The 15,533-nt window shown below is 41.9% G+C and overlaps 1 protein-coding gene across 3 annotated transcripts; it reads left to right on the top strand.

The window, feature by feature from the left end:
- On the top strand, window positions 1-15,132 carry hsf1 (heat shock transcription factor 1). 3 transcript variants are annotated; one of them, XM_068712891.1, is made up of 15 exons: window positions 1-386; window positions 1,193-1,301; window positions 1,549-1,685; window positions 1,855-1,979; window positions 2,078-2,153; window positions 6,745-6,806; window positions 6,937-7,015; window positions 7,125-7,243; window positions 7,426-7,610; window positions 9,922-10,072; window positions 10,726-10,797; window positions 12,177-12,282; window positions 14,067-14,120; window positions 14,494-14,545; window positions 14,638-15,132. In XM_068712891.1, exons 1-15 carry the CDS (start codon window positions 261-263, stop codon window positions 14,808-14,810), a joined length of 1,626 nt encoding a protein of 541 aa, XP_068568992.1. In that variant the 5' UTR covers window positions 1-260; the 3' UTR covers window positions 14,811-15,132. The 3 variants fall into 3 exon arrangements, with proteins under 3 accessions (XP_068568992.1, XP_068568993.1, XP_068568995.1); XM_068712894.1 differs by lacking the exon at window positions 1-386 and adding an exon at window positions 808-914; XM_068712892.1 differs by lacking the exon at window positions 10,726-10,797.
- The last annotated feature ends 401 nt before the right edge of the window (window positions 15,133-15,533 follow it).

The raw sequence follows: 15,533 nt of genomic DNA, 5'->3' as shown, positions 1-15,533 counted from the left end.
GCGACAGCCTGCTAGCTACGCAGTTGTTGGTGTGATCGGATTTGTTGTTTATTTTCCGTCGTGTAGTTTTTAATAAGTAAAGAGTATTAATACAGCATCTGTAGACCAGTAGACACGGTACAGAACCTGGACCAGGAGCTCTGTGACCCGGATCAGACCGCAGTCCGGCTCCGTGTCGCACTTTATCTGGAGATCTTTGAGGAGTTCTCTGTTAGCACCGTTAGCTTAGATTAGCTGGTGTGTTCGTTTTTGTGTCTCTGATGGAGCATCCCGGAGGAGGAGGGGGGGGGGTGGTGCTTTGCGGAGGAAACGTCCCGGCCTTCCTCACCAAACTGTGGACTCTGGTGGAGGACCCGGACACAGACCTGCTCATCTGCTGGAGTCCGGTACACACGTTAGCTTAGCCTAACATAACAGTTAACGTTAGCTTAGCCTAGCCATAGCCTAGCATAACAGTTAACGTTAGCAGGCACAGACAGCTGTTAGCTGTTAGCTTCAACAGGTTTAAAGTCTGAGGTGATACAAACTGAACTAGCTTTACATCTCTCTGTGTCTGTCTCTGTCTCTGTGTCTCTCTCTCTCTCTCTCGCTCTCTCTCGCTCTCTCTCTGTGTCTGTCTCTGTCTGTCTCTGTTTCTGTCTCTGTGTCTCTGTCTCTGTCTCTGTGTCTCTCTCTCTGTGTCTCTCTCTCTCTCTCTCTCTCTCTCTCTCGCTCTCTCTCTCATATTTACATTAATTAATAATTAGTAATTAGTAAGTAAAGACGACACTTTCAGTAACACCTGTCATCAGTTGTTCATGTTGAATTAACCCGTTAGTCGATCGGTAATCAATGATGTTGTTGTTTGTGAACATCTGGGAAAGGGTCACGTGACAGGAGCGTGACCAATCAGGGAAGGACATCTGTTACATCGGGTGGGTTGCCATGTTTGAACGCAGTGGCTCCACCAATTTCAGCTATATTTTATTTTTCAAATGCAAAAGTATTATTCAAACGTATTGTTCGGTTCGTAATGCGTACCGAACGTTCAATGCGAATACGTGTATCGTTACACCCCTAATATTTATGTGTATTTCTTTATTTGAGTGACAGCAGTGCCACCTCGTGGTCCCTAGAAATATTATTTAATGTTATTAAATATGAATCCATCAATATAACAATGATGTCATGTGCGTTTTGTGTTCTCTGTCAGAGTGGAACCAGTTTCCATGTCTTCGATCAGGGTCGCTTCTCTAAAGAAGTTCTACCAAAGTTCTTCAAACACAACAACATGGCCAGCTTCATCAGACAGCTCAACATGTGTGAGTAGCAACAAAGATCTCTGACATCACTGATGACATCATCAGCAGTGATGTCATCTATCGAGTATTACTGATGTTTATGTACTTTGTACTACAGTATACATAATTTACTGGAATCTTTGTTCCTGTTGATGTTCTGACTCGTTTTACTGCAAGTTTTTACAAGTTTAATTCCTGTTTATGTTCTGTAGTACTACAACACATGTTCTGTAGTACTACAACACATGTTGTTTTGTGTGTACTCCAGATGGGTTCCGTAAGGTGGTGCACATCGAGCACGGTGGTTTGGTGAAACCTGAGAGAGACGACACAGAGTTCCAACATCCGTTCTTCATCAGAGGAGAAGAACACCTGCTGGAGAACATCAAACGCAAAGTCACCAGCGTATGTACCTTAACACACCTCTATACACACCTGTACACACCTGCACACACCTCTACGCACATCTGACACCTGAACAGACCTCTACACACCTGTACACCTGTGTGCACCTACCTGTCAGACTGTTGTGGTCTCCATGATAAAGGTTCGTCTCTGTGTGTGGTTGGTTCAGGTGTCGTCTGTGCGGCAGGAGGAAGTGAAGATGTCTGCACACGATGTGAACAAGATCCTGAACGATGTTCAGCTGATGAAGGGAAAACAGGAAACCATCGACTCCAGAATCATCGCCATGAAACAGTGAGAACTCCTGATCCTAGACCAGACCAGAACCCTGACCCTGCAGGGTTCCTGCATTCGGCTGGTCTCATTAAATAAACTGTTTCTGCATGTTTCAGTGAGAATGAGGCTCTGTGGAGAGAGGTGGCCACTCTGAGACAGAAACACGTTCAGCAACAGAAAGTCGTCCACAAGGTGATCAATACACCAATACATCAGTCAACCAATACATCAGTCAAGCAATACACCAATACATCAGTCAAGCAATACACCAATACATCAGTCAAGCAATACACCAATACATCAGTCATCCAATACACCAATACATCAGTCAAGCAATACACCAATACATCAGTCAAGCAATACACCAATACATCAGTCAGCCAATACACCAATACATCAGTCAAGCAATACACCAATACATCAGTCAGCCAATACACCAATACATCAGTCAAGCAATACACCAATACATCAGTCAACCAATACACCAATACATCAGTCAAGCAATACACCAAAACATCAGTCAACCAATACATCAGTCAAGCAATACACCAATACATCAGTCATCCAATACACCAATACATCAGTCAAGCAATACACCAATACATCAGTCAGCCAATACACCAATACATCAGTCAAGCAATACACCAATACATCAGTCAGCCAATACACCAATACATCAGTCAAGCAATACACCAATACATCAGTCAAGCAATACACCAATACATCAGTCAACCAATACACCAATACATCAGTCAACCAATATACCAATACATCAGTCAACCAATACACCGATACATCAGTCAACCAATACACCAATACACCAATACATCAGTCAACCAATACACCAATACATCAGTCAACCAATACACCAATACATCAGTCAACCAATACACCAATACATCCAGTGGTTAACAAGGTAACCAATACACCAATCATACCTGCAAACTTGTCGCTTTTCGGCAAAAATCGCCGTTGAATCGTGTAGATCCGTAGAGGTTTTTTTTGGGGGGGGGAGGTCAACTGGCCAGCCAGTGTTTCTCAGATTGGAGTGAGACGAGGAGAAAAGGTGATGTTGTGATCTTCGCAATAAAACATCTTTGATGTGACGTGTCGAGTCTTGGCCAATCAACGTTAAGATGTCTACACGTCTCCATTTCACTCTGTTACAGTTTAAGTTGCGTTACGTTCCGTAATAGTTTAAGTTACGTTCCGTAATAGTTTAAGTTACCTTCCTTTACAGTTTAAGTTACGTTACAGTTTAAGTTACGTTACAGTTTAGGTTACGCTACGTACCGTTACATTACATTACATTACAGTCATTTAGCAGACGCTTTTATCCAAAGCGACTTACAATAAGTGCATCAACATTGGTAATCAAAAGAACTACTAGTCACCAGAAGTCATAAGTACATTTCCTTTTCCAAACAAGCATCTAAGAGCATGAAGCAGAGCATAACTCAGAGCCAAAGTACAGAGCAGAAACAAGAAAAACAGTTAGTGCAAAAAAGTAATACGAATACAATAAGTGCAACAAGCTAGTATGAATACAATAAGTGCTGAGTGGAAGGCTCAGGTTAGCACTTCCTGAAGAGGTGGGTTTTCAGCCTGATGAAAGATGAGCAGCGACTCTGCTGTCCTGGCGTCAGTGGGGAGTTCATTCCACCACTGTGGAACCAGGACAGAGAACAGCCGTGACCGGGTCGATCGGCCGCAGGGACCTCTGAGCGACGGGGCGACCGATCACCCCGAGGCAGCAGAGCAAAGTGGTTGGGCGGGGGTGTAAGGCTTGACCATGGCCTTGAGGTAGGAAGGAGCTGTTCCTTTCACTGACCTGTATTCTAGCACCAGAGTCTTAAACTGGATGCGAGCTCTTACAGGTAGCCAGTGTAGAGAACGGAGAAAGGAAATTGTGTGGGAGAACTTGGGGCGATTGAACACCAGGCGAGCTGCAGCTTTCTGGACAAGCTCCAGAGGTCTGATGGCCGACGCCGGGGCTCCGGCGAGTAGAGAGTTGCATTAGTCCAGACGGGAGATGATAAGAGCCTGGATGAGAACCTGCTCCTCGTCAGTGAGGAAGAGGAGAATCCTCCTGATGTTGTAGAGCAGGAATCTGCAGGAGCGTGTAACGGATGAAATGTTTGCTGAGAATGACAGTTGGTCATCAGGGTCACACCAGGTTCCTCGCAGTCCGAGTTGGCGTCACCACGGTATCATCAATGGTGATGGACAGGTCCCGGTGCCGGCAACCCTTCCCCGGGAGTAACAGTAGCTCGGTTTTGTCTAGGTTGAGCTTTAGGTGGTTTGTCGTCATCCACTTTGAGATGTCAGCCAAACACGCAGCGATGCGCGTCTCTACTTGAGTGTCACCGGGGGGAAATGACAAGACCAGCTGGGTGTCATCGGCATAACAATGGTAGGAGAAGTCATGCGAACGAATAACAGAACCCAGAGATGTTGTGTAGAGAGAGAAGAGAAGGGGGCCCAGGACTGACCCTTGCGGAACCCCCGTAGTCAGCATGCGTGGTACCAACACGGCCCCCCTCCAGGTCACCTGGTAGGATCGACCCGTCAGGTAGGATGCAAACGGGAAGAGTGCAGAGCCTGAGACGCCCATCCCCTCGAGGGTGGAGAGGAGGATCTGATGGTTCACAGTGTCAAATGCCACAGACAGGTCCAGGAGGATCAGGACAGAGGAGAGAGAGTTAACTCTCGCGGCGTGAAGTGACTCTGTCACCGCAAGGAGGGCCGTCTCTGTCGAGTGACCCACTTTGAACCTGGACTGGTGGGGGTCCAAGAGGCTGTTCTGGTGGAGATAGGAAGACAGTTGGTTAGCGACAGCACGTTCAAGTGTTTTGGATTGAAAGGGTAGAAGAGAAACCGGTCTGAAGTTCTTGACATCAGAGGGGTCAAGTGATGGTTTCTTCAGAAGGGGGGTGACTCTGGCAGTCTTGAAGGCCGTGGGAAAGCATCCTGAAACAAGAGATGTGTTGATGAGGTGGGTGAGGAAAGGAAGGAGTTCATTCACAATAGACTGAAGAAGAGGGGAAGGGATCGGGTCAAGGGAGCACGTGGTGGGGCGGTTAGACGTAACAAGGTTGAGGACCTCGTTAGGGGAGAGAGGAGCCCCTATAGGATAAGATGGGGCGTGGAGATGGGAGGGAGAGCTGTGGGGGCAGGATTGGACAGGGAGAGAGGGGCTCATAGAAGGAGGATCTGATATCGTTTACCTTCTTGTCAAAGAAGTTGGTGAAATCATCAGGGAGAAGGGAGGAAGTAGGAGGAGGGGGTGGGGGTTGGAGGAGTGAAGTGAAAGTTTCAAAGAGTTTTTTTAGGATTGGAAGCAGAGGTTAGGATTTTAGAGCGGAAGAACGCAGCTTTAGCAGTAGATAGAGAGGAGGAAAAAGTGGAAAGAAGAGCTGGGAAGTTATGAAGGTCCTCCGAGAGTTTGCCTTTTCTCCATTTACGCTCAGCCTCTCTTAGGCTCTGTCTATCGGTATGCATTGAGTCCGACAGCCACGGGGCGGGTGGAGTTGGCCGTGCAGGCCTGGAGGTGAAGGGACAGAGTTTGTCCAAAGAAGATGTAAGGGTGGAGAGGAGAAGATCAGTAGCAGTATCAGGGGATAGGAGAGAGAAGGATTCAGGGTCAGGGAGAGCAGAGGTAACAGAAGAGGAAAGATCAGCAGAGGAGAGGGAGCGGAGACAGTTATAGTTCAGACTTGCTGGTTAATGATAACGTCAACTGCATGCGGAACTTTGTCGACCGTTAACGTTCGTCATCATCGCGATTTAGGAGGAAAGAAACGTAACGTGATGAAACATACAGCCCCTCCGTGTTCCGGTTCAGTTCACGTGGTCACTCGTTAACGTTAAACCGGAACACCGGCGGATCTGGTTGTTGTTCAACTCAAAGTAGAATGAGGCGATTTTGTGGTAATAATAATTTTTATGACCACGAAACATGAGGCCCAGATACTGATGAGATGATGTAGTCAAATAGCTTAAAGAAGAGGAGGCTGTTTGTGTAGTGCAGCTTGATGCAGGGCTGAGCTGTAAGTGGAGCTGGGCCTGGATGAAGGTGTTCACTGTGATGACCACAGACAGTGTACTACAGTCCAGTACCTTCATCTCAGCGGGTTGCTAATGCAGAGTGTGTATAGATCACAGCTATTATTTTACTCTTGATAAGCTACCTTAGCCAGAGTAGATTATCATTTTAATTTAAATAATTGAACTGGATTGAATGCATATTAATTGCAAATAGAAGATAGGCTACAATTCTAACTGCGTTACAGTAACAATAGAAGTCCATTAATATTAAGCCATACAGTAACAATAGAAGGCCATTAATATTAAGCCATGCAGTAACAATAGAAGTCCATTAATATTAAGCCATACAGTAACAATAGAAGTCCATTAATACAGTAGCAGGGTTCAAGAGCTGAAATACTGATGAATAACTGAATAATAAATTAGTTTTTTTACTTAAAGTAAATGTCTTATCACTTCATTTTCTTCTCAGAGTACACCAGAATGCTACATTTTAAAGGTCATATTTAAAATAAAATTGTCCTTGGGGAGCATGCCCCCCCCCCCCGACAGGGTTTCAGTGATTGTCACCTTTTTCACCTCTTATGAGTTTGCAGGTATGACCAATACACCAGTTAACCCATACACCAACACATCCAGTGGTCAACAAGGTGATCAATACACCAATCAATCAGTTGCTGTTAGCACATTAGCTTAGCTTCTACCTGAACCAGTAATAAACTCTCTCTCTTTACAGTTGATCCAGTTCCTGGTGTCTCTCGTCCAGTCCAACCGAGTTTTGGGTGTCAAGAGGAAAATGTAAGTTTACTGCACAATATACTACACTATGTACTGCACAATATACTATACTATACTATACTATATATATATATATATATATATATATCTCCTCAGTAACATGTATGTATTTATTGTCTTCTGTCTGCAGTCCTCTGATGTTAAATGACTCTAGCTCCTCCCACTCCATGCCAAAATACAGTCGCCCTCTCTCATTGGAGCACATGCAGGTAACCAGTCACTGACTCACCTGTCACCTGAGGATGTTTAGTTTGAATGAGGCAGATTGTGTGGGTTAGGGTTAGGTTTGTGACTCTCCGTCTGTTTCTGTGATTTCAGGCTGCAGCCAGTTTATTCTCAGCTGACCCCCCGGTGACCTCTGGACCAATCATCTCTGACATCACAGATGTGGCCACGCCCACGGACGAGAATGTGATCTGTGATTGGAGTGATGCAGAGTGAGAACTAATTACATCTTTTCTTTTCCTTTTCTGAATGCTAAATATTCCGTTGTCAGTAACATGAGTTCACACTCTGTAGGCGACTGCTCTGACAGCCAATGAGTTGCCTGCATTCTTCTCATCTGATTGGTTCGTCAGCAGTCAGTAACAGCCAATCCACTTCGTTGTTTCACCTGTAGAGAAAGCCAATCAGTCTACATCAAAGAGGAGCCGTCCATTCCTGACGTGGAGGTGTGTCCTGTTCTGGAGAGCGGAGATACTCATTTAGACACGCCCCTCTCCCCCACCACCTTCATCAACTCCATTTTACAGGAAAACGAGACTCAGCCGAATCTGAACACCTCCATCACCAATCCTACACCAGGTAACATCTTATAAACACCTCCTACACCAATCCTACAACAGGTAACATCTTTTAAAGACCTCCAACACCAATCCTACAACAGGAAACATCTTATAAACACCTCCATCACCAATCCTACGCCAGGTAACATCTTATAAACACCTCCATCACCAATCCTACACCAGGTAACATCTTATAAACACCTCCATCACCAATCCTACAACAGGAAACATCTTATAAACACCTCCATCACCAATCCTACAACAGGTAACATCTTTTAAAGACCTCCAACACCAATCCTACAACAGGAAACATCTTATAAACACCTCCATCACCAATCCTACACCACGTAACATCTTATAAACACCTCCAACACCAATTCTACACCAGGTAACATCTTATAAACGCCTCCAACGCCAATCCTACACCAGGTAACATCTTAGAAACGCCTCCATCACCAATTCTATAACAGGTAACATCTTTTAAAGACCTCCAACACCAATCCTAAAACAGGAAACATCTTATAAAAATTTCCAACACCAATCCTACATCAGGTAACATCTTTTGAAGACCTCCTACACCAGGTAACGTCTTATAAACACCTCCAACAGCAATCCTACAACAGGAAACATCTTATAAACACCTCCATCACCAATCCTACAACAGGTAACATCTTTTAAAGACCTCCAACACCAATCCTACAACAGGAAACATCTTATAAACGCCTTCAACACCAATCCTACAACAGGTAACATCTTATAAACGCCTTCAACACCAATCCTACACCAGGTAACATCTTATAAAAACCTCCTACACCCATCCTACACCAGGTAACATCTTATAAACACCTCCAACACCAATCCTACACCAGGTAACATCTTATAAACACCTCCTACACCAGGTAACATCTTATAAACACCTCCTACACCAATCCTACAACAGGTAACATCTTATAAACGCCTCCAACACCAATCCTACACCAGGTAACATCTTATAAACACCTCCAACACCAATCCTACAACAGGTAACATCTTATAAACGCCTCCAACGCCAATCCTACACCAGGTAACATCTTATAAACGCCTCCATCACCAATCCTACAACAGGTAACATCTTTTAAAGACCTCCAACACCAATCCTAAAACAGGAAACATCTTATAAACATTTCCAACACCAATCCTACAACAGGTAACATCTTTTGAAGACCTCCTACACCAGGTAACATCTTATAAACACCTCCAACAGCAATCCTACAACAGGAAACATCTTATAAACACCTCCATCACCAATCCTACAACAGGTAACATCTTTTAAAGACCTCCAACACCAATCCTACAACAGGAAACATCTTATAAACATTTCCATCACCAATCCTACAACAGGAAACATCTTATAAACGCCTTCAACACCAATCCTACAACAGGTAACATCTTATAAACATTTCCATCACCAATCCTACAACAGGAAACATCTTATAAACACCTCCAACAGCAATCCTACAACAGGAAACATCTTATAAACGCCTTCAACACCAATCCTACACCAGGTAACATCTTATAAACACCTCCTACACCAATCCTACACCAGGTAACATCTTATAAACACCTCCTACACCAATCCTACACCAGGTAACATCTTATAAACACCTCCAACACCAATCCTACACCAGGTAACATCTTATAAACACCTCCTACACCAGGTAACATCTTATAAACACCTCCTACACCAATCCTACAACAGGTAACATCTTATAAACGCCTCCTACACCAGGTAACATCTTATAAACACCTCCTACACCAATCCTACAACAGGTAACATCTTATAAACGCCTCCAACACCAATCCTACACCAGGTAACATCTTATAAACACCTCCAACACCAATCCTACACCAGGTAACATCTTATAAACACCTCCAACACCAATCCTACAACAGGTAACATCTTATAAACGCCTCCATCACCAATCCTACAACAGGTAACATCTTTTAAAGACCTCCAACACCAATCCTAAAACAGGAAACATCTTATAAACATTTCCAACACCAATCCTACAACAGGAAACATCTTATAAACACCTCCAACACCAATCCTACAACAGGAAACATCTTATAAACACCTCCAACACCAATCCTACAACAGGAAACATCTTATAAACATTTCCAACACCAATCCTACAACAGGAAACATCTTATAAACACCTCCAACACCAATCCTACACCAGGTAACATCTTATCAAAGTATACATTTTTATAGAGGTTTTTGGTAATAATTGTCAGTATATTAATATCTTCTCTTAGTTCAATCCTTGACTTTCTGTTTCTGGTCTATGTAGCCAGTCCCATTGTTGTGATGAGCGCTGTTTCCACTGGGCCCCTTCCAACAGTCCCAGCCAGCCAACCGCTGGCGTCTGTTCCCACCCCAAACTCTGCCATCAGCCCCACCAAACCTCAGCAGAAATGTAAAACCATCGCCTGTATTGACAGGTAAGTAACCTATTACACTTGTTTCACATCTGTTAGGTTGGTTGAAGGTAGATTTACCTGCTCATGCTACCTTCTATCAACTAACCCCAACTGCTAACAACTGTCCCAACGCCTGTTCTGATACCTGCCATCAACTGTGTCCTAACAACATGTGTCCTAACATCCGCCAAGAACTATCCCGATAGCAGCCAAAAACTGTCCCAACACTGTCGCTACCCTGGCCAATAACTTTCCAAACAACTGTTCTAACGGCTGTAAACAACATTCCCAACACCTGTGGATGACTGTCACCTGCCAACAACTGTCTCATCAACTGCCAACAACTGTCCAAACTGCACCCACAACACCTGCCAACAACTGTCCCATCAGCACCCACAACACCTGCCAACAACTGCCCCATCAGCACCCACAACACCTGCCAACGACTGCCCCATCATCAACATATATTCATCCCCTTGTTGCCCCCCGCCGTGTCTCCGAACCTCCAGGGACACATCTTGCCCAGAATGCCTATAACCGTGTGATTGATTCATTTCATTGTCCTATATGTGTGCAATTAAACATGGTTTCAGTTTATATGTAAAAGCAACTCTTCTCAGATGGTAGTTCTTTTAAGGTCAGGTGTTTACTTTAAACCCCTGTGCTTCCCTCAGACCCCGCCCCCCTCCCTCTGCAGGTGGACTGTCACCTGATCGTTGGCGCTTCTTATCAACACGAGCTGACAAGTAAAACAATTAATCAAAATGATCTTTGTTTTAATGGTTATATTCAAAATATTCTTACTTTAGGGATATTTTTTTCTCTTTTTGTCAGCATGTTTAGACTCAACCCAACAGTGAATACTAACTAGTATTTTGTGCAACAAAGCCTGATATGTCCTTTATTATTAGTAGCTTTATCGTCCAGAATTTATTAAAAACACATATATGAAGCACGCTGTTGCACTGGGTGCTTACTCCAGCACATGGTCACATCCTTTTTTTGGTACAACATGGTATGAATCAGTGGTGGAAATTACTTAAGTGCATTTACTCCACTACATTTCAGAGGGAACTATTGTACTTTTATCTTCACTACATTAATTTAAATCACGAGCTGTGCACCGCTACGTTCACGTGCACCGCTACGTTCACGTGCACCGCTACGTTCACATGCATTACAGCTGTTCTGTTCTCTTTTACAGCTGTTCTTTTACAGCTGTTCTGTTCTCTGGGTCGACCAACCGATCGACCCAGAGCCCCGTTCTGCTCAAAGTTTCTACCCGTTAAAGGGGAGTATTTTCTTCCCACTGTCCCGGTGCTTGTTCATGGAGGAATGTAGGGTCTCTGTAAATTATAGAGTACGGTTTAGACTTGCTCTATAATAAAAAAAAAAAGTGTCTTGAGAAAACTGCTGTTATGATTTCCCACTATATAAATAAAATTGAATTGTAAATTAATTATAGAAAAAATGTATACTATATACTAGCACTAAGGCCGACAACAGCAGAGAGACAGCGGGGCAGAGCCAGCATACTTCCACATCGACCTTGGTGAATCAAGATCTTCTTTAGGCCAAACAAAACAAGAGTGGTGTTGGAAGTGGAAAGACTGGACAAACCAAGACAGTTTGGATGAGTTTCAGTCAAGTTCAAATAAAGTTACAACCGGTGTGTTTTTCAGTGGCGTCTGGTTGTTTGAGGAGAGCATAGAAACTGTAGGTTTTGTAAGTTTATAAATTCTAATAATTGTACAAATTTCTGTTCATTATTTTAATTATTCAATAAGTTTACATGTTTTGAATTTGTGTATATTGCGTTGAGGTATTCAAAAATCAATATTTCTAGTAGAAAATGCAATTCTCTAAATTATTCTGAATTAAGGAAGGCATATAGGAAGGAGTCACGCTTAGCCTCTGTAGGACCCGACTTAGAAGGACTCGTCCTACAAGGTAGGATCCTTCACTTTGAGAAACACCCACGGAAGAACACATTGGTGGTTTGAATCTAAACATGAGATTTAATAGTACGAAGAAAAATATAGAAAATCAGCATACTGGTGATGTAACTTTACATCATGTCTCTCTCTCTTTCCTGTCTTGTCTCCTGTCTGTCTCTGTGTTTCAGGTCTGAACTGTCCAATCATGTTGAATGCATTGACAGCAGTCTGGAAAACCTGCAGAGCATCCTGAACACACAAGCCTTCTCCTTCGACACCTCCCCGCTTATGGAGGTCAGTCTGACAGTGTCTTCTATATTAATAATATTTCTTAACATGTGTCAGACATATTAACAGTATATATCGATGTGTGTCAGACATATTAACAGTATATATATAGACATGTGTCAGACATATTAACAGTATATATCGATGTGTGTCAGACATATTAACAGTATATATAGACATGTGTCAGACATATTAACAGTATATATTAACATGTGTCAGACATATTAACAGTATATATCGACGTGTCAGACATTAACAGTACATATCAATGTGTGTCAGACATATTAACAGTATATATTAACGTGTCAGACATATTAACAGTATATATCGACGTGTGTCAGACATATTAACAGTATATATCGACGTGTCAGACATTAACAGTATATATCGACATGTGTCAGACATATTAACAGTATATATTGACATGTGTCAGACATATAAACAGTATATATATTGACATGTGTCAGACATATTAACAGTATATATTAACATGTGTCAGACATATTAACAGTATATATATTGACATGTGTCAGACATATTAACAGTATATATTGACAATTGACATGTGTCAGACATATTAACAGTATATATCGACGTGTGTCAGACATATTAACAGTATATATTAACATGTGTCAGACATATTAACAGTATATATCGAAGTGTCAGACATTAACAGTATATATCAACGTGTGTCAGACATATTAACAGTATATATTGACATGTGTCAGATATATTAACAGTATATATTGACATGTCAGACATTAACAGTATATATCGACGTGTGTCAGACATATTAACAGTATATATCAACATGTCAGACATTAACAGTATATATTAACATATGTCAGACATTAACAGTATATATATTGACATGTGTCAGACATATTAACAGTATATATTAACATGTCAGACATAACAGTATATATCGACGTGTGTCAGACATATTAACAGTATATATCAACGTGTGTCAGACATATTAACAGTATATATCGACGTGTGTCAGACATATTAACAGTATATATCGACGTGTCAGACATTAACAGTATATATCGACGTGTGTCAGACATATTAACAGTATATATCAACGTGTCAGACATTAACAGTATATATTAACATGTGTCAGACATATTAACAGTATATATATTGACATGTGTCAGACATATTAACAGTATATATTAACATGTCAGACATATTAACAGTATATATCGACGTGTATCAGACATATTAACAGTATATATCGACGTGTATCAGACATATTAACAGTATATATCGACGTGTGTCAGACATAATAACAGTATATATCGACGAGTGTCAGACATGTTAACAGTATATATCGACGTGTGTCAGACATATTAACAGTATATATCGACGAGTGTCAGACATGTTAACAGTATATATCGACGTGTGTCAGACATATTAACAGTATATATCGACGAGTGTCAGACATGTTAACAGTATATATCGACGTGTGTCAGACATATTAACAGTATATATCGACGTGTGTCAGACATAATAACAGTATATTTCGCCGTGTGTCAGACATATTAACAGTATATATTATCAGGGTTAGGGTCATCAGCTCATTGTCGGCGCGCACTTCTCGTCAGAGGCAGACCATTATATCAGAAAGTACAATGACAAGAATCTTCCTGCTGGTCTTGATTTACTGAAGCTCCTTCAGTCAATGTTGCTCTCAGCAGCTCAGATTCTGGAGGGTCCTCTTTTTACAGAGTAAATTAATGTGTGTATAAAGTATTATGCATATTTATGTTAACTGTCTTTGTGTTTAGTTTTTCAGTTCTCCCTGTTCCTCTGGAGACTTTGATCTGGACAGTTTGGAAACTGTGAGTTAAAAAACACAAACTGGTTTTCACTCATGTATTGACCATATATACATACAGGTATATATATCATATAAACATACAGGGGTATATAAATCATATAATGTATATAGTATATAAACACACAGGTGTATATAGATCATATATAAATCATATAAATATACAGGTGTATATAGATCATATATAAATCATGTAAACGTAAAGGTATATATAGATCATATATATCATATAAATAAGGTTTAAGATGAGGGTTATTGATGACGTATCGTAGTATTATATATATATGTGTCTGTACAGCTACATACTCATTAAACATGTTTGTGTTTTGATGATGACCTCACAACCATTTGACTGTGATGTCACTGTTTCCTCTCAGCTGCTGTCTGAAGAAGTCTCTAATGGAGGTGTGGAAAGCACCATGAACACAGGTAACACACTCACCTTCTGAACTTCTGTACTTGTGGGACTCTCTTTGAATGTGATGCCATGGTGACCGTCTTCTCCTCTCTGATTGGTCCAGGGAAGCAGCTCGTGCAGTACACGCCCACACCCGTCCTGATGTCTGAACCAATCAGCACCGACCTGCCCTCCCTCCTAGAGCTGGAGGCGGGGCCTTTCTTCATCTCTGACCCGCCCACCGATGACCCTGATGCTGCTCTGCTAAGCCACGCCCACCTGGACTCTGACCTCTGACATCAGCAGGAAAGGGGCGTGGCATGTGATTTATCGGTCACCATGGCAACAGGACTCAGCAGCAGCAATAGGATGAAATCGATCTGTTGATCAATCAAGTTGTATTATGCAGATTAATATTAACCAGTTTATATACCTGTGTCTTCTTCTACTCTTTTATTTAGCGGTTGTTTTTTCTTCTTCGCTGCTTTTATTAAAATGTTTGACGCTAGCTGTTAAAAAAAACTAAAAAACACCTGTAGTCCAATCAGAACAGGTCTGAGGATCATGTGACTTCTGCATGTCTCTGTTTTCATGTGTCAAATATAGAAGATGAAGAGAATCTGGATATTTTTGAAAAGTTTATTATAAATGAGAAGTGTTTATTAGATAGAGATGCATCGGTCCTGATGAGTCCAATCAACATCGGTCCTGAAGAGTTGGTCCTGATAAATCCGAACAACATCGGTCCTGAAGAGTTGGTCCTGATGAGTCCGATCAACATCGGTCCTGAAGAGACCGATCAACATCGTTCCTGAAGAGTCCAATCAACATCGGTCCTGATGAGTCCAATCAATCATGAGAATCAATAGAAGTTCTTATTGAATCTTTTTTGCTAGTTTGTTTGTTGGTATGAAGAAACATGAAGTAAATAAACCTGTCCTGTTATTTATCAAAGTAGGTATCAAACATAGAAGTACTTATACACTGTATATATATATCTATATATAGATATACATACAG

This window comes from Cebidichthys violaceus, unplaced genomic scaffold (genome assembly GCF_023349555.1).
Source record: "Cebidichthys violaceus isolate CVI_PGR_0920_01 unplaced genomic scaffold, fCebVio1.0.p SCAF_180, whole genome shotgun sequence".
Classification (NCBI taxonomy): domain Eukaryota; kingdom Metazoa; phylum Chordata; class Actinopteri; order Perciformes; family Stichaeidae; genus Cebidichthys; species Cebidichthys violaceus.
The sequence above is the reverse complement of the archived record's forward strand: the minus strand, read 5'-3'. Positions and strand labels throughout refer to the sequence as shown.